The 27,878-nt window shown below is 36.8% G+C and overlaps 1 protein-coding gene across 2 annotated transcripts in view; it reads right to left on the bottom strand.

The window, feature by feature from the left end:
- Positions 1 to 27,514, bottom strand: part of GRM5 (glutamate metabotropic receptor 5) — a 661,865-nt gene extending 634,351 nt beyond the window's left edge. For both annotated transcript variants that reach the window (XM_072616794.1, XM_072616795.1), the window contains exon 1: positions 26,663 to 27,514. In XM_072616794.1, the coding sequence (XP_072472895.1) occupies positions 26,663 to 27,341 (679 nt within the window). In that variant the 5' untranslated portion in view covers positions 27,342 to 27,514. The remainder of the gene's footprint in view (positions 1 to 26,662) is intronic.
- Between the last annotated feature and the right edge of the window lie 364 nt (positions 27,515 to 27,878).

The following is a 27,878-nucleotide window of genomic DNA, read 5'->3' as shown; positions in this document are numbered from 1 at the left end:
ACCATCAGGCAAAGACACAGAAATCAAGGCTTCTGTGTCCCAGCCCACCCAATGGGCTCAGGCCATGGAAGAGCTCAAAAAGAATTTTGAAAATCAAGTTAGAGAGGTGGAGGAAAAGCTGGGAAGAGAAATGAGAGACATGAAGTCAAAGCATGAACAGCAAATCAGCTCCCTGCTAAAGGAGACCCAAAAAAATGTTGAAGAAATTAACACCTTGAAAACTAGCCTAACTCAATTGGCAAAAGAGGTTCAGAAAGCCAATGAGGAGAAGAATGCTTTAAAAAGCAGAATTAGCCAAATGGAAAAGGAGATTCAAAAGCTCACTGAAGAAAATAGTTCTTTCAAGATTAGAATGGCAGAGATGGAGGCTAATGACTTTATGAGAAACCAAGAAATCACAAAACAAAACCAAAAGAATGAAAAAATGGAAGATAATGTGAAATATCTCATTGGAAAAACAACAGACCTGGAAAATAGATCCAGGAGAGACAATTTAAAAATTATGGGACTACCTGAAAGCCATGATCAAAAGAAGAGCCTAGACATCATCTTTCATGAAATTATCAAGGAAAACTGCCCTGAGATTCTAGAACCAGAGGGCAAAATAACTATTCAAGGAATCCATAGAACACCGCCTGAAAGAGATCCAAAAAGAGAAACTCCTAGGAACATTGTGGCCAAATTCCAGAGTTCCCAGGTCAAGGAGAAAATATTGCAAGCAGCTAGAAAGAAACAATTCAAGTATTGTGGAAATACAATCAGGATAACACAAGATCTAGCAGCTTCCACATTAAGGGATCGAAGGGCATGGAATACGATATTCCAGAAGTCAAAGGAACTAGGACTAAAACCAAGAATCACCTACCCAGCAAAACTGAGTATAATACTTCAGGGGAAAAAATTGGTCTTTCAATGAAATAGAGGACTTTCAAGCATTCTTGATGAAAAGACCAGAGCTGAAAAGAAAATTTGACTTTCAAACACAAGAATGAAGAGAACCAGGAAAAGGTGAACAGCAAAGAGAAGTCATAAGGGACTTACTAAAGCTGAACTGTTTACATTCCTACATGGAAAGACAATATTTTTAACTCTTGAAACATTTCAGTATCTGGGTACTGGGTGGGATTACACACACACACATGCACACACGCACACATACATAGAGATAGAGTGCACAGAGTGAATTGAAGAGGATGGGATCATATCTTTAAAAATAAATGAAATCAAGCAGTGAGAGAGAAATATATTTGGAGGAGAAAGGGAGAAATTGAATGGGGCAAATTATCTCTCATAAAAGAGGCAAGCAAAAGACTCATTAGTGGAGGGATGAAGAGGGGAGGTGAGAGAAAAACATGAAGTCTACTCTCATCACATTCCACTAAAGGAAAGAATAAAATGCACACTCATTTTGGTAGGAAAACCTATCTCACAATACAGGAAAGTGGGGGATAAGGGGACAAGCAGGGTGGGGGGGGGATGATAGAAGGGAGGGCATGGGGAGGAGAGTGCAATTCGAGGTCGACACTCATGGGGAGGGATAGGATCAAAAGAGAATAGAAGTAATGGGGGACAGGATAGGATGGAGGGAAATATAGTTAGTCCTATACAACACAACTATTATGGAAGTCATTTGCAAAACTACACAGATTTGGCCTATATTGAATTGCTTGCCTTCCAAAGGGAAGGGGTGGAGAGGGAGGGAGGTAAAGAAGTTGGAACTCAAAGTGTTAGGATCAACTGTCGAGTAATGTTCTTGCCACTAGGAAATAAGAAATACAGGTAAAGGGGTACAGAAAGCTATCTGGCCCTACAGGACAAAAGAGAAGACAGAGACAAGGGCAGAGAGGGATGATAGAAGAGAGAGCAGATTGGTCATAGGGGCAATTAGAATGCTTGGTGTTTGGGGGGGGAGGGGAGAAAAGGGGAGAAAATTTGTAACCCAAAATTTTGTGAAAATGAATGTTAAAAGTTAAATAAATAAATTTAATTTAAAAAAAAAAAAAAAGAGCTTCACTATCGTTCCATACATTCAGACTTGCAACCTAGGTGCTATCTTTGACTTTCACTCTCACCCTACCCCCATCAAAACTGTTGCAAAGACCTTTTGATTTCACATTTGTAAGTTATTTTTCATACATCCACTTGTCATCTTTGACATTACCACACCCTTTTTCAGGCCTTCATCATCTCACACCTTGACTATTGAAATATCCTGCTCTTTCCTCTTCTCCAAGGCTCTCCCTATTCCAGCTCTTCCTCTACTCAACTATCAAAAGGATTTAACCATATCCTCCTTCTCCATTCAACTCCGAACTCCTTTAAAGTAAGGACTATCTTTAATCTTTTTTTTTTTTTTTTGTATCTCCAGAGCTTAGCACAATGACTGACATATCATTGGTCCTTAATGTATGATTAGCCTGACATATATTTGTTGAATTAAATAGGATATGTGTGTGTTGAATGTTGAAGAAGTTTCTTTATTTGTAGAATGTGAGGACCAGATTAGATGACCACAATGATTATTTTCAGTGTTAATTTTTTAAAAATTGTATCTGATCCATTCATTTTTCAGATCACAAAACTGAAACACAGAAAGGTTAAAAAAGATTTTTCCAAAATTATAATTTGAGCTGCTGTCAGAGCCAGGACCAAAATCTGTGTCTCAACTGCCAATCACAGGATATTCTATCTAAGTGAAGAGTAAATGTTGAAACAAGATAATACAAAGGATATCAATTAAAGCAAAAAAAACAAAACAAACCATGGACCTTGTCACTGATGTTAAATAGTAGAACTTTAAAGCTCTAATGCCAGGGAACTAATTCATATTTTCTGACTCAAACTTCAAACATATGAACATTCACTTCTTTTCTCAGCAGCAAAATCAAGTTGCTGATTTCAAATGGCATGTAGCTGTTTGAATTCCATTTCTGAACATTTCAAGAATGTTTCTCAAAAGGACACTCATCTGCAAGAAAATATTCCATCTTCTAATGTATCTGCATGGTATCTTCTACTGAAGGCATCTTTTGCCCGTCATGCTCCAGCTTCACAATCATAAAGAGTCAATTCATAGAGACTGCAATTCTAAATGTATACTGCAAATCTGAAGTCTTTGTTCCTAAATCGTTATGCATTTTATGAGGAACAAAGATTTAGCCAGTATTTATTTGAAGTGATTAGTGATAAACATGCCAAACAAATATGCCTTTTCAGTTTGAGATGATTGCACTAGTCTTTATGTTATGTACTGATTGCCAGAGCTGTGAAGGATCTAAGAGAATTTCTAGTCAATTGGTTCTAGATTTCAGGGGGTTAAAAAGTTGGATAAAATTTATATTTCTACTAACATCTAATTAAAATTTAGCATTTAATTCAATTACCAATTACAACCAAAAAAGTCACCAAAGGGACCCAACATAAAAATATGCATACAAAAAACTGAGATAGGGGCAGAGCCAAGATGGCGGAGTAGAAAGACGCACATACGCTACCTCCGAACCCACTGCCCATAAAATACCTGTGAAGAAAAAGAACCACCGGCAAATTCTGGAGCAACAGAAGCCATAGACTGGAGCGGACGAGATTTCTGCTCCAGAGAGCCTGAAAACCTCTCCCAAAAGGTCCCTCATGCCCCGGACCCGGAGCGGAGCCCAGCCCTGTCGGCTGCGCAGCGCCGAAAGGAGCAGATCCGAGCAGGCTTCATGGACGGGATCTGCAGCAGCCATGTGGGTCCCTCCACCCACAGGTGATGGGGGTCGGTGAGAGGGTCTCTTTGGCGGGTTGAGAGGGGAGTGGGGTGCCCCCAAGACTCGGGCCCCCTTGGGGAGCAGCGGCAGAGGCGGGATCAGACCAGGGCTCCCCAAGCAGGCAGGACCCTGGATCCATTGTTGAAGGTCTCTGCATAAACCCCCTGAGGGAACGGAGCCCGTGAACAGGCCCTGCCCTGACCTGAGCACCTGAAATTAATCTCACACTGAATAGCAGCCCTGCCCCCGTCCAAAGCCCTGAGGCTGGGAAGCAGCATTTGAATCTCAGACCCCAAGTGCTGGCTGGGCAGATCTGGAGGCAAGGTGGGGGTGGAGAGGACACTCAAAAGTCAAGTCACTGGCTGGGAAAATGCCCAGAAAAGGGAAAAAAAAATAAGACTATAGAAGGTTACTTTCTTGGTGAACAGGCATTTCCTCCATTCCTTTCTGATGAGGAAGAACAATGCTTACCATCAGGAAAAAACGCAGAAGTCAAGGCTTCTGTATCCCAGCCCACTCAATGGGCTCAGGCCATGGAAGAGCTCAAAAAGGATTTTGAAAATCAAGTTAGAGAGGTGAAGGAAAAACTGGGAAGAGAATTGAGAGACATGCAAGCAAAGCATGAAAAACAAGTAAACACCCTGCTAAAGAAGACCCCAAAAAATGCTGAAGAAAATAACATCTTTAAAAACAGACTAACCCAAGTGGCAAAAGAGGTCCAAAAAGCCAATGAGGAGAAGAATGCTTTAAAAAGCAGAATTAGCCAAATGGAAAAGGAGATTCAAAAGCTCACTGAAGAAAATAGTTCTTTCAAAATTAGAATGGCACAGATGGAGGCTAATGACTTTATGAGAAACCAAGAAATCACAAAACAAAACCAAAAGAATGAAAAAATGGAAGATAATGTGAAATATCTCATTGGAAAAACAACAGACCTGGAAAACAGATCCAGGAGAGACAATTTAAAAATTATGGGACTACCTGAAAGCCATGATCAAAAAAAAAAGCCTAGACATCATCTTTCATGAAATTATCAAGGAAAACTGCCCTGAGATTCTAGAACCAGAGGGCAAAATAACTATTCAAGGAATCCACAGATCACCACCTGAAAGAGATCCAAAAAGAGAAACTCCTAGGAACATTGTGGCCAAATTCCAGAGTTCCCAGGTCAAGGAGAAAATATTGCAAGCAGCTAGAAAGAAACAATTCAAGTATTGTGGAAATACAATCAGGATAACACAAGATCTAGCAGCTTCCACATTAAGGGATCGAAGGGCATGGAATACGATATTCCAGAAGTCAAAGGAACTAGGACTAAAACCAAGAATCACCTACCCAGCAAAACTGAGTATAATACTTCAGGGGAAAAAATTGGTCTTTCAATGAAATAGAGGACTTTCAAGCATTCTTGATGAAAAGACCAGAGCTGAAAAGAAAATTTGACTTTCAAACACAAGAATGAAGAGAACCAGGAAAAGGTGAACAGCAAAGAGAAGTCATAAGGGACTTTACTAATGTTGAACTGTTTACATTCCTACATGGAAAGACAATATTTTTAACTCTTGAAACATTTCAGTATCTGGGTACTGGGTGGGATTACACACACACATGCACACACACATGCACACACACATAGAGACAGAGTGTACAGAGTAAATTGAAGAGGATGGGATCATATCTTAAAAAAATGAAATCAAGCAGTGAGAGAGAAATATATTTGGAGGAGAAAGGGAGAAATTGAATGGGGCAAATTATCTCTCATAAAAGAGGCAAGCAAAAGACATTAGTGGAGGGATAAAGAGGGGAGGTGAGCGAAAAACATGAAGTTTACTCTCATCACATTCCACTAAAGGAAGGAATAAAATGCACACTCATTTTTGTAGGAAAACCTATCTCACAATACAGGAAAGTGGGGGATAAGGGGATAAGCAGGGTGGGGGGGATGATGGAAGGGAGAGCATGGGGAGGAGGGATCAATTTGAGGTCGACACTCATGGGGAGGGACAGGATCAAGAGAGAACAGAAGTAATGGGGGACAGGATAGGATGGAGGGAAATATAATTAGTCCTATACAACACAATTAGTATGGAAATCTTTTGCAAAACTACACAGATCTGGCCTATATTGAATTGCTTGCCTTCCAAAGGGAAGGGGTGGGGAGGATGGGAGGGCAGATTGGCAGACAGGGGCAATTAGAAGGCCCGGTGTTTTGGGGTGGGGGGAGGGGACAAAAGGGGAGAAAATTTGGAACCCAAAATTTTGTGAAAATGAATGTTAAAAGTTAAATAAATAAATAAATGAATGAATGAAAAACTGAGATACATATACATACACTTAACATAGCATTATGTCTAACAAAGGGAAGAGACTTTTCCATAGTCATATACGTATGTGTATGTGTAGATATAGAAATACATATATGGTAGAGTTAGGACTTGAATACACATTTCCTGACTCTTAATTCACTGTTCTTTTATTTATTTATTTTTGAGGCAATCAAGGTTAAGTGACTTTCCCTTTCTTCATGCAGCTAGTAAATGTCTGGGGCTACACTGGAATTCAGTTCCTCCTGACCCCACGGCCAGTGCTCTATCCACTGTGCCATCTAGCTGCCCCCATTGTTCTTTCCTTTTTTCATGAACGTCACAAGAAAGAACACTGTCCTTCAAAGATAAAAGTCACATTGCATATTGTTAAGAAAGGGAGAAAACAGTGAAATTGTTTTGGGACAGTCATCAATCCCTCTGCTTATTTAAGAAAATTCAAAAATAAAGTAGTGGATATCTCAAAGAAGGTAAAAGATATATAGAAGAGGAAGGGGGGCAGAGAATATTAATGCCAAAATCTAAAGGCACTGGAAAACTATACCAGTACCAAATTCCAGATACATTTTACAGAGGGCTATAATCAGCACTGGGATTTTCATTGATTGGCCTCATTGAGCATTACCTGGAACAAAAATAAAAATGATAGTAAATACAAAAATTAATTTATTTTCTCTTATTCCTGGTATTCCATTAAGCATGAAAATCACTGTACATGGCCCTGATATTAGACTATGAATAACAAAAATGGAAGATGTTAATGTCATTAAGGGCAGGAGCTATTTCATTTCACAAGAAATATCCTCATCCACTTACATTATGTCATACACAGTAAAAGGTTAATAAGTTCATAATGTCTTACACACAGAAGTTGATTAATAAATTCACATTGAGTTGAATGGATTTAAAGATTATCCCAGATAATTCAATTTGTAACTATGTAACACTGAACAAGTCACATCACCAGTGTATTATTCATTTCTTCATGTTTAGCAATGGATAGCAATACCTGCACTTTGACACAATTACTTTGAGAATCAAAGACATCTTGTTTCATAAAGGGCTTTGTGACTGGAGGGTTGAATGATTGCCAACTCATAAGCATAATTGTCTACTTTAGCTTCTACATCACTTTCTTCCTTTTTTATTAATTGATTCATTTTAATTATATATATGTTCACTCAGTACAACAAAATACATTAAATACGTTTTTATTTATCAGATACTAAGTGCCAGGTGATATTCTAAGTGTTGGGGAAGCAAAGACATAAACCAAATAATCCTTGTCCTCAAAGACATTCACACACACATACATACATGCACGCATGTATGCATGCACATAGGTAGGTAGGTATTTTCCACAAAATGTAAATAAATCATCATTACCAATAAAGAGTCTTGGGACCAACAGTAACTATATAAAGACTTGGGACATACAAATGGGTCTTAGGATAGGGATTACCTGTATAAAAGCTTTCCTCTGAGAATATATATCTCACATGTATCAAAATGAGAAAAAAAAGGATTCTTCAAAAGATCAAAAGAAAAAAAATGTTCAACAACTTTCTAATTGCCAGAGATAGCCAGGTATTTTCATCAGTAAGTGCTGGATCTGAGGTCAGGAGGACCTAAATTCAAAGCCATGCTCATACAGTTAATAGCTGTGTGACCCTGGGCAAGTCATTTTATGTGTATTTGGCAGTTTGTTCATCTGTAAAATAATGTTAATAACAGGACTTTCTTCTCACAGTTGAAAAGAATAGTTTAAAAGCTCAGCACTGTGCCTGACACATAATGAGCACTTAATAAATGCTTATTCTCTTCTAATTATTAATATTCAGCAAGGCATAAAACAAGAAATTGTTTTCTCACTAAAAGTCTTTCCTCTGTCACAAGATATCCTAAGCAAAATCCAAATGGAAGAGTAGTTCCTTGAAGGAAGTGTTCATTCGTATATATTTCATGAGTAAATGGAAAGGGGCTAATAGTTTGGAATTAGAATTGTTCAGGAAAAAATTAAATCACATATTGAAAACTTCCCAGTACTTTGAGTATTCCAAGGCTTCTCCATGAAACTAAAGACCCACCTTTGTAAAATTATTATTCTTTTGCTGGTGCGATATCGCTGCATAGTATAGCACATATCTGATAAATTAAAATTGTGGGGAAGCACTGATAAAAAAAGAAAAAATGTACAGAAATAAATTTAAAAGAAATGAAAAATAAGTTCAGAAAGGCATACATTGTTGAATATAATATATACATTTTGAAAAAGATCATGTTAGAGTTCACAGTTTCAGATATGGCTTTATTCTTCCTTGAATATGGATTCCTTGTATTTATGAATAAGCCAATATAAAAAGAAAATATATTAAAAATAAAAAAATACAAATTGAGTTGGCAAGTTATCCAAAGAGCAACACAATGTTTCATGGTAGATATGAATCGACAGCTAGGTGGTTCAATGCAAAAAATGTTAGACAGGAAGACCTGAATTCAATTCAATATCAGCAAGACCTCAGACAACACAATACTTCTGTGACTCTGAAAAAGTCACTTAATTCTGTTCACCTCAGTTTCCTTATCTGTAAAATGAGCCAGATAAGGAAATGATAAGCCATTCTAGTACCTTTGTCAAGAAATCCCCAGACAGCATCATGAAGAGTTGGACATCACTGAAAAAAAACTGAATCAAAACAAAATTATCATTATTGTTGTTGTTAACAAAATTGTATAAGAGAAACTACTATTAAAAGAATATCAGCAGAGAAAGGTATGACTGTAATAGAGGCCATGCTAGTCACATGAGTATGTAGATGAACCATAGACTACATTGGCAACGTCAGGATATCTAGAAAGAACTCCCAGCATGTTGTGTTTATGTGAGTATCTACCTGGAAGAGTTCACATAATGTGAAGGTTTGGATGAATTTCAACTGGCACAATTGGAGAAATCAGTCAATATTGATGGAATTATAGATTAAGTATGGAAGTATAAGTAATTTTCTTCCAATGACTTTAGAGATTCTAAAGTAGTGCAGTGAAAAATTTTACTTTTGATCATATCATATCATCAAATAATTCATGCCAGAAATCAGAGTACAGATAGAATTTTGTGGTTGGCATCAATACTCTTAAAAAGAAGCCCATAAATCACTCAGTAAACCTCAGTGAATATTGGTAGTCTTCTAATCTGTAAAACAGGTGTAATCTCAAAGAACTATAACCGGATAAAGAAGGTTATAAGCCAATAGAATCGGGTCAGGACAATCTGCCTCTAGAAGAATTTTTCAATATATGAAAAGTTCTAAAACAATGTTTTATGGAAGAAAAAAGCATGAGGTGAAGAGGGGAAAAAAACAGAGCTTTACTTCTGACTCACTCTCTCATTTTGCACACCACACTGGGGCATAATTTCCTCCTCTGCAAACTGGAGACAGTAGTTTCTTTACACCACCTACCTTGCAAAGAGGTGACAAGAACTGAAGGAGCTAATCTATATGAAAACACTGAAAATGTGTTAAGCCCTATGTACTTGGAAAGTGTTTTATTGATTTAAGGAGGGACCAACATTCTTCACTTCAGTCAAGAATACCATTCACTGTCTGTTAATTTCATCATCTCATAGACTCTGTTGAATTGAACATTGTCATTGTTTCTAGGATTCTTTCCTATATAGGAATATTCTATACTTTCTGAATTTCTGAAACAATAATGATTTCAGACATACTTGGTAATTCCTCTAAAATTCTAGAATTAATAGTGTGAGCTTTTAAATTATGAAAAAGAATTCTTAGCTATGTAAATAAGATACCAAAATAACATATTCATTGCTATATTTTCAGCAAGTGACATTAAATTCATAAGCTTCTGTCTTCTCTTAATCTTTCCCAGTGAATTCACATGAATTTCTAGCTTCATTAGTAATTAAATTCCCCCAGTCCCCAAGGGACTGGAAATTAAGCCAACATGACACATGGCTATGTCTTATTTAGCTTTTCTGTTCCTCAGGCTTAGCAATGACAGTGTCTTGGGAGATCATTGTTTCTTCTTGAAAATAGTTCCCCAAACTTCATAAATTATCTCACCTGAAATATCTCCATGTCCTTTCTTTAATAATATCTAAAAATATCAAGACCAAGGCCTTATCAGTGGAGTAGAAAAAGTGATCATGGTCACATATATGCAGGGATTATATACGCAAAAAGAAACCACAAAATTTTGTCAAGAAAGATACTCAAAAAGATCATTATTATGATACAATCCACCAACACCCAATACTGAGAAGTCCTCAGATTTGGAAAGCTGTCACTCTTCTTCTTACCCCATCTTCTATATATAAGATAGAAACTGTTACAAAAACACTGATAAATGATGATAAATAGATGTTTGAATTCTGGTCTTGTCTACTTCTAGGGTTTCTCATATGGGTTCCACATTTAACTTAATAACTTTGTGACATTGGGCATGTGATATCCCTCAGAGCCTTGACTTTCTCTATAGAATTGATATATTAAAACCAGACTTACTTACCTCATACGATTATCATGAGATTAATAAAATTCATAGAAGGTGCTTTGTAGTTGGGAAATATTATATTAAATTATGTGCCATATAAATGTGCAATATTATTGAGCACCAGTCTAACTTAGGGTGGCTACAATATGCCACAGACATTCACATTCAATTCAATGTGACACGTATTTATTAAGCACCCATAGGCACTACACTGGCTTTAGGTATAAAAAAGATAAAATTGTCCTTTTGTCCAATAATATAATGTTCTATTGGAGGTAAACAATATGTACACATATAAATTCTTGCAAATTATGTATAAGTTCTAAGAGGAAGACACAATTATAATACCAAAAGAGTCTGTTAATATTAAAAGAGATTGTATGGGAATATAGGGGTGGAAAAGAGTGCAATAGAGTTACTGGAAGGATTGAGCTGGTATGGATGGCGTTAAATTAATCACAAAGCTCTGAATTAAGTTTCCAAATGCTCTGACCTTTAAATACACCTCTCTTTTTCTTTCTTGTTTCTGTTATGCTTAATCTTCCCCAAGAGGAATCAGAAAGCCATTGAAACTTCTTGGCTACTAGAATAATTGAGATAAAAGGTAATGAGTCTCTGAACTAGAGAAGTGGCCAAGCGAGTGGAAACAAAGGGAAAAATTAAGAGTGGCTATGTAAGTAGATTCATGAATATCTGGCAAAAGATTGCATGCTGAAGTTTGGTGAAGGAGAGTGAAGAGCTGAGGATGACTCTGAGATTGAGAAGCTGTTTAATTGGAAGGAAGTTGGTTCCCATGACCAATATAGGAAATTCAGACAGAGTGGTGGATTTTAGGAGGGAAGATACTCAGTTATATTTTGGGCAGGTTGAGTTTGACATGCCTATGGGACATTTGAGACAGAAATGTCCTAGAGGCATATGATGGTACTTATGTACAGGAAAAAGATAAAGGCTTATATAGGAAAATTTCAGTTATATGCATTAAGATGACTTGGCCCAGATCAAGATCACATAGGTAGTAAAGTAAATGTAAGACAAAACATGTAAACTTAGGGCCTCTGATTCTGAATTCTTTGAATTTTCTATTGCATTTCTCTGCCTCCCCTGATTGTCTAAAGATTTATCTGTCTTGACCTGCTTTTTGTCATGTAAACAGACTCTGATGCTTAAGTATGGCTGAATAAGCAATCACATCTATATTCAGAAGAAACCAGAGAAACTAATGACTTGAAATTTTGAGCATTAGATTGTATCTACAAAGCAAATACTTAAATGAAAAATGTTAAATCATTTCAAACATACATTCATATATTCAGATGCTTGGCATTGTGAGGACACTTGGTGGGTCCTGTAAGGTGACTGTATCACACAACCTGAAAATTCATGGATGCAGCACAGATCATCCATCAACTATTTTCTGTCATCTGGCATGATGTCCAGAAAAATAAAGTAAAAATGTAAGTCAGTCATATGCTGTGCTCCAAATAGCTCTCTCATCTTACTCCTGATCCCTTGGATTATACTGTCATTCCACACAACTCTATTTCGTTATCTGTACTGGTCCTACGTCAATGGTGTTAACTTCCCTTTACCCCTGCTAATTGCTTGCTGACTTCACAGTACAGGGAAACGTCTTTTTAAACCCTAGGTTTCTTGACTGATGTCTTTCCCCTATGATGTGCATCTCTTACCCCTTCCCAGGTCTGCTCCAGCCTGCAGTAATCTGACATATCTGATCCCTAAAGCTTAAAGGTTTTGTTTTCTTTTTTTTCCTGGACGCTTACCTTTTTGCCTGCATGGCTACTTTTGTAAATGTCTCTTCAAAAGAAGAAAATTAAGATGAGAAAGGAATTTCCTAAAGAACCTCTTGCTTAATATTTAAAATCTGAACAATCAAAAGGCATTTATCAGATGCCTGCTATATGCCAGACATGGCAGTGAGCTAGGTGCTGAAAACACAAAGACAAAACATGAAACAAACTCTGCCCTCAAAGAGTTGACATTCTAATATGGGAAAAGAAAACAAAACAGGAAAGTCAGAAAGAAGAATGCTGGGAACCATAAGTCAACTGACTGATTCATTCTTATCAGGAATATTAGTATCAATTTGTTTATTGTTTTGAGTTAGACTTGAAAATTGGGGTATAAAAGTGCAAACATATATGTGTGTGCATACATATATTATATACATGAAGTTCTTTTATAGAGGAAACACTGTGGGGAAGTCATAAAAGTCTTATGTAAGAGGTGTCATTTGAACTGTTCTTTTAAGGAAACTGTTTTTCAAGAGGTGGAGGTGAGGAGGGAGTACATTCCAGGCATGAGAAAGCATCCTGGGCAAAAAGACAACTGATATCCCTCAAAATCATTTGGAGCAAAGCGTGCTAGTTGAAAATCTATGTCACATGCTGTTTATATTTATATAATGTTTAGATAAAATGCCTTGTAATTGACCACATTCACATTTTTTTCTCATAAGCACCCTCTGAAGGAAGTCATTATTAATATATCAAATTTATAAATGGGAATAGGAATAAAAAGTCTTGGGGCAATGCCTATATCTGTGTTAATATTTTTTTCCATTTTTAAGAAAAAAGTTATATGTATGTGTAGAACTCATACAGGATTGCATGCCATCTCAGGGAGGAAAGGTGAGAAAAGTTAAAATTTATGGAAATTTATGATTGTTGAAAACTGAAAACAAATTAATTTAAAAAATGCAAAAAAAGAAAAAAGTTATATTTGGATCTTTATTATGATCCCATGTGAATATTCTTAACTTCCCTTTACCCCCGCTTATCGTTTGCTGACTTCTTGGTATAGGGAAACTTCTTTCTGAACCCTATTGAAACTCTAAGTTTCTGAATTGATATCTGTGAACTAGAGCATTCAAATTTAATTTGCATGGCTAAAATAAAAATAGCTAACATTTCTACAACACTTTACATATTAACTTATTTTATGTTATAAATCATTATATATTATCTCATTTGATCCTTATAATAACTGTATAGAGTCAGTTCTGTCGTTATCCTTATTTTACAGATGAGTAAATTGAGAATCAGAAAGCTTTAACAACCTGTCCCAAGTCATAGAGCTCGTAAGTATCTCAGGCAGAATTTGAACTAATAACTTCCTGTCTCCTAACCCAACAACATATCCACTGCTCTACCTAGTTATCCTTAAAAATTCTTGTTTCCTTGGTCCTCTCTAAGCTAAATGAATATAAAAGCAATGATGTTAAAAGAGAAAGGATCTACAAGTTCTGTTCTTAGGCTGATGCTATTTGCAATCTTTGACATAAATCTCTAAACAAATGTTTCCTGACATAGCTGCAACATATATAGAGAGGGAAGTATTAGATTAAAATGTGCTATACATTCTGAGGAGTGTGAACTCAGGATTTAATTTTTGGAAAAATAGTCACTCTGATCAAATCATTGTATTTCATTATCCCATGGCCCATTTTCTAAGCACTTGTTTAGGTTCAATTTAGGGTTCATCTTCCAGGTTACAGAAAAACAATCATCTCCTCAAGGATTAGGGACAATTTATGCATCTAATGAAATGCTTACAGTCTTCCTGCTGTTTCTAATAAAAATAATATATTATACTTTAATATTTTTATAATTGGCAAGTGGTTTAAGTTCTATTTTGTTGTTCAGTCATGTTTGCTTCTTCATGACCTCATTTGGGGTTTTCTTGTCAAAGATACTGGAATGGTTTGCCTTGTCCTTCTCCAGTCCATTTTACAGATAAGGAAACTGAAACAAACAGGATTAAGTGATTTGTCCAGAGTCACACCACTAGTAAATGTCTGAGGCCAGATTTGAATTCATGAAGATGAGTCTTCCTGATTTCAAGCCCAATGTTCTATCCACTGCACCACCTAGCTGCCCTTAAAACACTATAGACTTCCAAAACAGAGACCAAAAGATGTAAGAGACTTTAAAAGTCATGATAAAAGATACTGAACTGGAAGATCCTTCAATAGTTATAGAGTCCAACAAATTCTTTTTAAAGATGAGAAAATGAAAATATGTACATGAACCAATGCAAAGGGAAGTGAGCAGAACCAGGAGAACACTATATGCATACAGTAACAGAAATATTGTGTGATGATCAACTGTGAATGGCTTAGCTCTACTCAGCGGTACAATGATCCAAAACAATTCCAAAGGACTTATGATGAAAAATGCTACTCACATCCATGAAAGACCTAATGGAGTTTGAAAGGAGATCAATGCATACTATTTTCACTTTCTCTATTTTTTTTCTTCTGGTCTGTTTCTTCTTTCACTCCATGGCTAATGGGTAAATATGTATCACATTATTGTACATATATAACCTACATATGTAACAAATATTGCTTACCATCTTAGGTGGGGGGAGGGAAATGAGGGAGGGAGAAAATTTGGAAATCAAAATTTTAATGAATGTTAAAAAATTATCTTTATATGTAATCAGAAAAAAATTAAAATGCTATCAAAAAAACAAAGAGGAGGGAACCAAAGTCTAGGATAGTTAAGTGTTATGAAATCTCACAGACAGAAACCTCAGAAGGAAGATTTGATACTAAGTCCTCTGACTCCAGCATCATCTCAATTTGTCAATGAGGAAACTGCTCCGGAGATGACATAATCATGTCATTATAGTTGGAATGGCCATTAGAGATCTGGGAAAAGTGCTAGATTTAGAGTCTGATGGCTTGAGTGCAAATCTCTTCTCTATCACTGCTGACTTTGGGCAAGTCAATTCATGATTAGAGGTTTCAGTTTCTCTGTTTGTAAAATAATTGGGTTGGGCTAAAAGACCTACGATATCCTCCCTGGTTCAAAATCTGTAATCTATGACCCAACAATCTCATTGGAGGCAACAGGTCAAGAGAAGTTGTTATTTACTTCACACTGCTAAATAGTGACAGTTCTTACACTAAGATTCAGGTCTTCAGACTTTCAATGCGGAGTTCTTTCCATTACATTTTTCTTTATCCTTCAAATATCCTTTAAAAAAATGTACTCTAATGCCAAGGGTTTGTTGTTGTTTTTCTTCATTTTTGTGAGGATATATAAATGCCTCAATTTGGTAGTTTTGATCCCTGAGTTTAAAGGGAGCATATTATCTCCTAAAACTCCACCTTTCCTAATCATATAGGGTACAGTTGTTGTGGTTTACTTGTTTGTCAATTGTTCTTCATTCTCAGAGAGGGCCTATGACAACAAGATTGTGATATCTTGTTTTAGGTGAGGCAGAGCTGCCAAAAGTCATCATACTTACTCTTTCTTCCAAAAGCATCAGAGTGCAGTAGCAAGATAAAATTCAGGACAACCAGGATGCCATGGGTGACACTGGACTTTCTAAATTAATGTCTTTCTCAGGTTCAAACACAGAATCTAAAGGTTGAAATGAATCTCAAAGTCATCTAGTACAAGCTATCCCTAACAGGAATTGTGCACATTGATAAATTATCTTTAAACATATACTTGAATCAATCAAGAAATAAATGTTCTTAGGTATCTTTTATATTCCAATCACTGTACTAAATTCTGGGGAAACAAAGAAGAGGCAATATAAACAGCATTGGCCCCTAATTATGGAAAACTCAACATCTCCTTCTTTGAACAATTTTAATAGGGAATTTTATTTTCTATTGACTGTTGTCCTTCTTTCTCGAAGAGGACTAAAATTATATCACCACGATAAACTCAAGTTTCAGTGCGTCTGACTGTGGCTGATCAGATCAATATGAGCTCAGAAAGTTCTACCAGAGATTAGGTAGAAATAGTACATGTGAATATTTGGGGTGGTATACTCCAAATTTGCGCATCCTATGTTTACTTTGTGCTGTCTCAGTTCTGCTTTGCTCATAGAGCACAGCATCCTTTCTGATGTGGGAATGCCATGCTGAGTGGTCTCATGCCTGTGTCTCCCATGTCACACAATCAAATCCAAAGTTCTTGAGAGTGTCCTTGTATCACTTCTTCTGCCCACCATGTGATCACCTCTCCCATGTGACTTCTCCATAAAATAGTCTTTTTGGCAAGTGTACATTTTGCATTCCAACGACATGGTCAGCCCATCAGAGTTGTGCTGTCTGAAGTATAGTTTGAATGCTTGGCAGTTCAGGTCGAGCAAGGACTTCAGTGTCTGGTAATTTAACCTGCCAGGTCATCCTCAGAATCTTCCTAAGACAGTTCAAATGGAAGCAATTCTGTTTCCTGGTATGATGTTGGTAGACTGTCCATGTTTCACAGGCATCCAACCACGAGGTCAGCACAATCACTCTGTAGACCTTCAGGGAATAGATTGTCCTGTGACAATCATAGGTAGGGGGGACTGGGAGGTGTGTGGGGGGGTGTCTCTGTCTTAGTCATTGCTGGTAAAATTCTTGCTAGAGTCCTTCTTAATAGGCTGATCCTTCACCTGGAAGATGATCATCCACCTGAGAGCCAGTGTGGCTTCAGAAAGGGTTGGGGAACAGTCAACATGGTGTTTGCTGCCCAACAACTCCAGGAGAAATGCCAGGAGCAGAACAGAGATCTGTACACAACGTTTGTACAACTGACCAAGGCCTTTGACACTGTTAGTTATGAGGGCTTATGGAAAATTATGTCAAATTTGGTTGCCCAGAGAAGTTCATCAGTACTGTACATCAATTTCATGATGGCATGAACTATTGGTTACAACAAATGGAGAAATTTTGAATGCTGTAGATAAGTTCACTTACCTTGGTAATGTACTTTCCAGGGATGTACACATTGACAATGAGGCTGACACACACATTGCCAAAGCTAGCTCAGTGTTTGAAAGGTTCTGAAGAAAAGTTTGGGAGAGAAGAGCTACTAGAATGAGTACCAAACTGAAGGTCTAGAGAGCCATTGTGCTGACCTCACTGTTGTATGCCTGTGAAACATATTTTCTATTGAGATATAATATGATTCCCTATAGTTCTACCCCTTTGCTTTTAATCAACACTATAAACATGTCTGACACTTTGTTAGGTATTCAAAGATAGTCATAATAGTTTTCTAAATATTTCCTTATCTAAACTAAGCATATCTAATTTCATCAACTTATTTGGGGATGGCATGGTTTCAAATCTTCTCATTATCTTAGGGTCCTCCCCTAGAATCTTCTGTCTTGTCAATATCCTTTCTCTAATGATATAAAAATAATATAAAATACAATGATATGTTGCAGAACTGAGCTAACACTTCAGGTATTTTTTTTCGGGGACCATTATTGTTGGATTGTGACCTTTCTTTTTCATGTTCTAGGTATCATGTATCTGTTAATACACCCCGTGATTATGTTGCATTTCTGACTGCTATGATATTGTTAAACAATATGAACCCTACAATCCACTAAAACAACAAAGTCATTCCCATTTGTATTGATGTAGAGTTATATTTCCCTTTTCCTATTCTTATTCAGGTGATTAAAAAAAGTTCAAGTGCAGCACTTTGCATTTATTCATATTCAATATTAAATTATGAGACTAGACCCATCATTTCCCATCTATTCAATTAATTTTAGATTCTTTTTTTTCTGTCAAAGTAAAACAAAGTTTATAGATTCCTCATATTGGGATGACTTTTTTCCTCTTCAATGGATGGTAGCTTTATTTTTTTATTAATGTATTTGTTTTCAGTTTTCTACAATCACTTCCATAAGTCTTAGATTTTCTCCCCCTCCCCCTTCTTTCCAAGATGGCATGCAATCTTATATGGTTTCTATACATATGTTCTTATTAAATACATTTTCACATTAATCATCTTGCTTAGAAGAATTAAAATGAATGGGAGAAACCATGAGAAAAACCCAAACAAAACAAAACACAAGAGAAAATATTCTGCTTCATTCTGTGATTCAATTCCATTCTTCCTTCTCTGGATGCAGATGGCAATTTGCCTTAAGAGTCCTTTGGGAATGTTTTAGGTACTTGCATTGCTGTAAGGGCTAAGTCTACCAGAAAAATGCCTCCCATACTGTAGTTGTTATTGTGTACAATGATCTCCTGGTTCTGCTCCTTTCTCTCAGCATCAGCTCACATAAGTCCTTCCAGGCCTCTTTGAAGTCTTCTTGTTCATCATTTCCTTTAGCACAATAGGATTCCATAACATTCACATACTACAACTTATTGGCTATTATTTTTAGACTTGTGTCATCTAGAACTTTGATAAGAATGTCCTCTCTGCATTCATTGAACACATAGAATTTAAAACATTAAATATAAATGTTGATAGGAATAGTCATTGATGAAAATAATAAACCAAACAGGGTAACCGTACAGAGCCCCCACTAAACACATCAATCAATGAGCAAATACTTGTTAAGCTCCTGCTATGAGCCTCCACATTGTCATTGACCCATCAATCACTATTTCAGTTCAGTCAATAAACCAGTTAGTTCTCAACCTACATAGCTCTGCTATTACCTATTCCACATCTTCCTATTTTTCCCAGGAGACCATGATAAAAGGCTTTATCAGACATTTTGCTAGAATCCAGTTGTAATATGCCTAAGTGATCTCTAAATTCCCTTTCAGTTCTAAATTTTATGAAGCAATATGTCTATACACCATTTCTCCTCAACTATATACCTACTTAACCTTTGTTGTACTTATCTCCCCGAAGAAGTAAGAATACATCTGTTTGACCTGCAGTGGACCAGACTGTCACCAGGATGCAACTCTGGTGCTTGGGGATAAAATGTCTCCAAATTCCATATTGTTTTAGACTCTGAATGAGTGCTTGGGCTGCTGCTGATTACACTACAATCCAGCTAGATTGAGGGCTCCTAAAGCATATATTATTTGTTAGATTCTCAAAAGAATATAGTAATTTACAGTCACTGTTTAGAATTAATGTAGTATGTGACCTTGGTGCATTGATTTCTGTAAGTTCATACACAAGTTATTTATGAATATAACTAAAATTCTGCTTTCAGTTTGTTTTGCTTTAGAGCACACTCCTTTCACCTTCAGAACCCTGAGAAATAAACTTCCATCCATAGAAGCCTAGGGGATCTGGTACTTAACAAAGGGATCACATAGTACCTCCAGAAAGTTGCATCCATAATTTTGTATCTAAATGCTGTATACTCTGACAATGAGGAATGCTTTCTAGATAAATGATTATTTGACAGTTAATTGTGATGCTCCCACCTGTATCCATGCTTCGTATTTAAAGTTTGTCACTGAGTCACAGTGACATGAATTAAGATACAGGCAAACCACAAGCTATCATGCCTGGGTATTAGAGATAAATGAAAGCATTATCCTCCATATTCACTCCAGACAGATGAACACGCTGAAGAAGTTATAGTCTACTAGAAACATCAGAAAAGACCTATTTTAGGGAAATAAATTGTATTACCTAAAATAATATCTAAATATTTCCTTCCAACATTAAGATTCTAGAATTCTCTTACCATATTCCTGTTTCTGTAACTAATTTGGTAACCTCAGGGAAAAAAATGTTGCTGTTTTGGGGACTCAGTTTATTCATGGAACAGAGACCATGAGTTCTCTGTTACAGCTGGTGAGAAATTTAGAGACTGAAAAATAAATTCAGAAATGAATCTATTTAAACTTGTAATTTTGCAAGCAAAGGAAATTGAGGTACAGAGATGTAAAATAAAAAATAAAATTGAAAGTACTCTTTTTTGTACAAAGGGCACAGGATTTGTAATTAGAAGAAAAGGTTCAAATGCAACATATGTCACTATTTGTATGAGTTAAAGCAAGTCATTTGGTCTGTATGGGTCAGAATATCCTCATTGGTAAAATAAGGTGGGTTATACAAGGAATTTTCTGAAGTCTTTTCCAGCTCTACACTTGTGATCTTATGATCCAATGATCATCAGATCTACATGTTCTGCATCACAGAGAATTTTCAAAGAGCTGGCTAAGCTCCTATAAATTATCTTTGAAATGCCACAGAGGATAGAAAAGGTTCTTTAGGAATGAAGAAAAGCAAATGATGTACCAGTTTTCAAAAAGAGGAAGAGGACGAAGTCTATAAGTAATTGACCAGTGAGATTGATTTGATTCCTGGGGGAAAAAAATTACAATATATTCCTGAAAGTGTGATTATTAAAGAACTATAAAGGGAAGTAGAAATCACAAAGACCCAGAAGGAGTTCCTCAATTTATGAATACTTACCTAGATTTATCTCACTTTTAGGAAAGCATTTGACAAACTCTCTTATGCTGTTGCTGTAGGCAAGATAGCAAAATGTGGTCCAGACAATAATAACATAAGGTAAATTCAGAATTGCTTGATGAGCCAGACTCAATTTTCATCTCAATACTAGTCAACAATGTGTTACAAGAGCAAAATGTGATTCACCCACATTAAGAGAGGTGTAGAGTACAGAACTGGGGAAGTTATATACTGTGCTGTCAGATCAACTTGGTTTTTGTCATTGTTCTGACACATTTTCATTTTCAGTCGTGTCCAACTCTTCACGACCCCATTTGGCATTTCCTTAGCAAAGATACAGAAGTGGTTTGTCATTTCTTTCCACAGCTAATTTTATAGATGAGGAAACTGAAGCAAAAGAAACTGATGTGACTCATCCAGGGTCACAAAGCTATTAAGTGTCGGAGGTGAGAATTGAACGGAAAAAGATGAGTCTTCCTGACTCGGGCCTACCATTCTATCCAGTGCACTACCTGCTCACATTTTTAGGAGGAACATTGATAAAACTGGGGGATGACTGGAAGAAGATAATCAAAATTGTGGATTATTCCTTGTGGGAATATGAAAAAGTTAGTGATGTTCGATTTGGAGGTGAGATAAGATAGACTAGAGTGGATAGATAGCTGTCTTTATGTTTCTAAAAGATTATCATCTGGAAGAAAAATTTGACTTGTTTTGCTTATTTTCAGAAGGCAGCACAAAGATCAGTAGGTAACCATTGCAAAGAGTTCTATCTAGGATCAATACAAGAAACAACTTCCTAAGGTTAAGAGCTATCCAAAAGAAGGACTGAGTGCTTCAGACAGTAGTGGCTCACCCTAATTAAAAGGCATCCAGCCAAGGCTGGATCATCACTTGGTATGTCCACTCTAGAAGGATCTCTTAATCAGTGATCAGTCACATTTGTTAGTCTCTGAAATCCCAGCACTGAGATTCTGTGAAATTATCTCCCTGGGACATAGTACCTATGGTATTATCCGCTTTTGACAGGTGAAAAAAAATAAGGTTCAGAAAGATCAAAGAAACAGTCTAAATTTAAATTCATGTCAGAAGAGATGATACAAGCTGGATGCTTTATTTTCTGATCTATTTTTTTCTCTGCTGTATTATAAGACGAGAAAGCTAAAGCCAGAAAGCAAAGTAGATGCCATCTCATCCAAATCCCTCCTTTTGTAGCTGAAGAAATGGAGACCCAAAGAGTGAAGTGACTTCCACAAAGTCACTCAGGCAGTAAGTAGCAGAGCTGATATTCAAACTCTAGTCTTCTGATTCCCATGCTGGTAGAAGTGATTGATTATCTACCCTTTTGTTCAAAACTTATACCTTTTTGTTATAATGAATGCCTTGGAATTTTATTTTGTTTTAATGCTGTTAAAATACAAAGGAAAAAATGGTCCCTTTCCCCATGAGTACCAAGACTAGGTAGATGGTTACATTTATCACCTTTTATTGGTTCAAAATTCACTAAGCAACAGAGGGAAAAATAGACTATTCAATTTCTCTTGCAACCAGTTTCTCTTTGATGTGTTGGGAATAAAATGTGTCATCAGACTGCAACCTCTCCTTTCATGCAACCAGAATATGCATATAGCTGACAAGAAATACCCCTGCCAAAAAAAATCTTCAAAGAATCAATATTTGGTGAAATCTATAGGCTTTGCCAAGATGTATTTGCCAATGTGCTTGGATGAAGTCTTCATCACTACTTGCACTGATGAATTACCAAGGCCACAGGTTGACACATAAAGCTGTGTCGCTTGACAATATGTTCTTGAGCTCTTAAAAAGAAACATAGTCTGCTGCTCCCTATAATTAGCATCTGAAGGAGAGAATTTAGAAGTCTGAAATGAAGATGTGAATATTAACATCCAGGTACAGTCTGTTCTTATCACAAGACCCACCAAAAAGTGAGGCCTTCTGTGAGGTCAACTTGGTGCAGTATGTCTCTTTTTAAATTTATTTTCTTGTGACTGTAATTAATTTTTTCCCTGGGAAACAGAAAAGGCCCAGTTTTGAGGGCTAACTAAAAATGAATATGGTCATATTCAAAAGATTGCCTCTGTGTGGGGATAGAGACGGATTCAATAGAGAGGGAGTGTGACCTGAGAGAGAGACAGTTCAATAGAGTGGGAGTGTGACCTGAGTCAGGAATGGGGAATTTTGAATTCTAGCCCTAGAACTGTCACTTGTAGGTTGTGCAACCATGACAGGTTGGACTAGAGAATCTCTAGAGGGTCTTAAAATTCTACCATGTGAGGAAAACCTCCAAGTGCCACCTCCTATGCCAGACCTCTACCCATCTTCATCTTAGTTATTAGAGGAAAAAAAATACTTTTCCTTAATTTTGCATTGACATTTGGATAATTATGTTTCTCCAAAAATGTAAAAGTTCCTTGAGAACCTGGACTCTTTCATTGCTTTTTTCTGTATCCTTAGCATCTACAGAAGCTCAGTTTCAGGCACAAAGTAAGTCCTTAATAAATGCTTATTGAAGGAATTAAACTATGTTACTTCTCCATACTTTCGATTTCTTACACAGAAAGAGGCCTAATAATCCTATCTACCTCTTTCCTTCCACATTAATGTAGAGGGCAACACTATCCTTGTCTCTCAGATTCAGAAACTAGGAGTCATACTGAATTCCTCATTATCTCTCTTCCCTCATATCCAAGCTGTTGCCTTGAACTGTCTATTTCCCCATTGTAACCTCTCTCAAATATGTCCCTTTCTCTCCTCTGAGATTGAAACCACTCTGGTGCAGGTCCTCAATACTGATGATTACTGCAATAACCTCATGGTGGGTCTGCCTGCCTCAGGTCTTTCCCCACTCCAATCCATTCTTCATTCAGTCACTAAAATGATTTTCCTAAAATTCAGGTCTCATCATGTCACCCTATCCCCTCATTCAATAATATCCAGTGTGTTCCAGGAGCAACTACAAAATGCTCTGTCGGATATTTGAAGCCCTTCATAACATAGCCCCCTCTTCCTTTCTGGTTTTATGTAACTTTACATCCTGATACTCACTCTTTGACATAGTGATATTGGCTTTCTGACTGCTCCATGAATAATACACTCCATCTTTTGGTTTTGACCTTTTTTCTGACTGTCCTCCACTGCTAGAATACTCTCCCTTCTCTGATCTGATTACTAACTTTTCCTGGATTCTTTAAGATACAACTAAAATCCTACCTTTTACAGGAAACCTTTCCCAACCCCTTTTATCCCCATGGTTTCACTCTTAATAATTTCCCATGTAGCTTGTTACATACATATATATCTATACATATATCTATACACGTAGATATATATATATATTCATTTGTTTGGATGTCCTCTCCTCCATTAGATTGTGAGCCCTTTTAGCAGGAACAGTCTTTTGCCCTTTTTTTATCCTCAGCACATTGCACGGTGGCTGGCACTGTTTATTGAAAGCTTACTGAATTAATTAAATGAACGACTCAACTGATATATACCTATACCAATGAAATTACAAATCCAGTCGCTGTCCCTATTAGTCATTATCTTCCAAAAAATTTCTAGTGTACATTTCAGTTGAATATGAGAAATTTTATGGGATCTTGGAAAGCTTTATTCTATATTTCTCTCAAATTCTCAAAATGTATTCAGCAAAGATTTATTTCACCTCATAAATGCAACTGTCTGATTTTCCAACTCCCCATTATCTAATTCGTCCTTAAAACATTCAAAACACCTTATACAGAGGCACAGAATTTCAGACTTAAAATATCTTACTTGTGCTTCATTTGAATGTTAAAATATTGCCTGATTTTTTTTTTTTTGCTAAAATGATTGGTATGCCAATTCTTAGGCATGGAGGATGGTTTTAGATGGAGAAGGGAGGTAAAAACAGATCATAGGGTGCCATAATTATAAATTTAACAGACTTCATAAATAACCTTCTGTAGCTCCCTCATTTTTATAGAAGAAACTGAAGTCCAGAAGAGTAACAGTGCTAGAAAGTGGCAGATCCAAGGCTAGAACTGAGGTCATTTCACTTGATATTCCATGCCCTTTTTTCCATTCTATGGGATTTATTTTTACAACATTTAGTCTTTATCCTTTTAGTATGGGACAGATGCCCAGGGTGAAAAAGATTTTTTTTTAATTTTCTTGGTAATGTATGCTAAGGAGTGAAGAGTAGGGAAAAAAGATTGTTCTCCTATTTTATACTTTATACCAGTTAACACAATCCTCATCACCCAACAAGGGAGAGTAAAAGAAAAATGAACCATGATTCATCACTGCATTCAACAAAACAAAAATTTTCCCCCAAATTCCAAGCACAACTGTTATAATAAATATACTTATCTTGAAAGAAGATCTAAATTATAGTATCTCAGCTTACATGAAAGAAACTGTAGCTATACACCACAGTTAGATAACACATAATTATAAATGACCAGTGAGCCATGTATACCCCATCAATGTCAAATAATGCTCCAAGGAAGAGTTCTTAAAAATCTCTCCTCATCTCTCCTCTCAATACACTTGGAGCTGATGGTTCAGATGTCTTTATAGACTGTTCCCTTATTTCTTTCTCATCTAATGTGACTTTCTGCCTTGGAGGCTTGAATGAATTTGTAGTTGAATACAAAAGTGTACAGGTAACAGATTCTCAGTGTTTGCGAGCACCTATAAATCAGAAGTGATAGAAATAACAAGAGAGATTAATCTTGAAGGTGTAATACAACTTCCTTCTCTCTACTGTCTCTAGGAATTCTGAAACTACTGGCTTCTTTGTGGATTAGTAAATACTATCATATCCACCAAGGGTACAATTAATGTGGCTGGTACTGTGACATCTCAGAACAGGAGGAATGAATGAGTCTTGACTCTCAAAAGTATTTTTAATAGTAGGATTGTTTCCAGGCCTTTCATTTCTCAACTGAAAACATAAAGAAATACTGATTAGCCTTTAATATTTGGGATTCCTCATGAGGATTAGAATAAGTACAGCATTTCCATAGGCTAAGATTCCACTGTGTGTGGAAACTCAATGAAGGAGTGAGCTTTCCACTAAATAGACCAGTATAATAATATTGTGAAGTGTCCATCACCTAACTGGTTGAAACAGAAAACATAAATGGACAATGATGAAGCGTAGATAGTTTCATAATCCCAAAACCCTACAAGATGTTTAATTATCATAAAAATATTATAATATTTTCTGCGACAAGATATGAAATAGAATACAGTTTTGGTTAAAAGGAAATTCAATGGACCGATATTCTACTACCTCAAATACTAATTTTTTATCATAATTCACCAATTTTTCCATAAGACACACTCTCATAAGGGTTCCCATCACCAGCAGCAGTAGTAGCTATGATGTACTGTTCCTGAGACTTGACCAATTTCTCTTGATTTTCATTCCTTCCTCCCTGAACTTTAGTCTACTACAGATACCTCAAGACAAATGTTAAATAGATTCCAGTAACCTTCAAGAGGCCAGGTATCTTAGTTTCTTAATGATCTACCTTTAAAACCCAGATTACTGGTGAATCAGCAGTTCAATTAATATTGTGGGAGGGACATCCTGGGTAGAATAAGCTTACTTTGTTCTTCATTCTCTACAGGCCATTGACGTTAAAATTCTGCCTATGACATGAATTCTACCTCTGAGCAGTTCTTCTAATGAACTTTAAATGGACACTATGGAAAATTAAAATTAATGCTACTTTCAATTTTTAAACTTTGTTTAACCATCTGTAAAGTTGAGTCCAAGCCAGAAGAGCAAGCAGTATTCACATTTAACTTGGCAAGTACCAATATTATAACCAGAAAAATTAGATGCTATCAATGACTTAGAAAGGTATCATCTCTGGACATTATAGAAATTTACCTTCTGTGTGCACAGCAGAAACATAGGTCCAGTTGTATCTTTTCACGATGTCCACCATGGCCCGAGCCTGTTGGGCATCTGACGGAACTACCCTCATGAAATACTTGAACAATGTTTTGTCACTTAAGTCCATGCTTGTGGCTGAGTATGCTATCTGAGGTATATTGAACAGCTGGAGCAAGTTCTGGACCTGGATTGCCACAGAGCTGGAGCCGGGGCCAATCACCCCAACTATGGGTTTTTTCGAGCGGAACGGGGTGGAGGAGCCATCCACACAGCGCACCAAGCCCTCTTCCTCTTCTGTAGAAATGAGGGAGTCCCTTATGAACTCTATGCTCTGCTCCAGGGCCACAGCGGAATGCCAGCAAGAATCCCTTATTTCACAGCCCAATGTAATATTGGGCAACAGGGTTGGGTCTGAATTAATCCTTTCCAGGGTGTGGAGCATGGCCTCCACTCTCTGAATGCCATATTGTTCCCTCACTTCTCCACATTTCCTCTCATGGACCTTGTCCACAGTAGGTTGGTGGTGGACTGAAAATAAAGCCCCAATGATGATATCACCAGGCATATGCGCGACCACCCTCCTCTCATTGGACTGTGCAGACACCAGGAAGCCAGCATTCCCACCAGCATCTTCCTTCAAAAGCAGGATTGCCAGGAACAACAAAAGGACCATTTTAAGAATAAGGTTCAAGCCAATAGAGGTGACATGTTGTAACAAACTGTTTTAAACATATAGTCAACCAAAGTGCTGGATAAAATGTGTGGAAAAGCAGGGACCTAACCATCCATTTCCATCTGTTCTCTAAAGAATCTCCACAGTCTCCCAGGGCACCAAGTGTGTGGAATCAGATAGAGGATCATAATCTTCATAACCTGAAAAAGAAAAAAAAAGATCTTTAGCTTTCACTAGCAATGGACATTACTGATTAGTTCAGCTTTAAGTTACTCATGATCACAGAAATAAAGGCACAGGAATGGCAGTGGCATGGAAAATCCAAAAGAACAAATAACTCCAAATTCATATTAATTTGTCTTTTGGTGGTGTAGTAGGTAATATCTGATAGGAAGACATGAATTCAAATCTAGCCTCAGACACTTACTAGTTGCGTGACCTTGGCCAAATGACTTAACCTTTGTTTGCCTGAGTTTCTTCATCTTTAAAATGGGAATAAAAATAATAGTCTGTCTGTCTGTCTGTCTGTCTGTCTCT

This window comes from Notamacropus eugenii, chromosome 5 (genome assembly GCF_028372415.1).
Source record: "Notamacropus eugenii isolate mMacEug1 chromosome 5, mMacEug1.pri_v2, whole genome shotgun sequence".
In the NCBI taxonomy this organism is placed as follows: Eukaryota; Metazoa; Chordata; class Mammalia; order Diprotodontia; family Macropodidae; genus Notamacropus; species Notamacropus eugenii.
The sequence above is the reverse complement of the archived record's forward strand: the minus strand, read 5'-3'. Positions and strand labels throughout refer to the sequence as shown.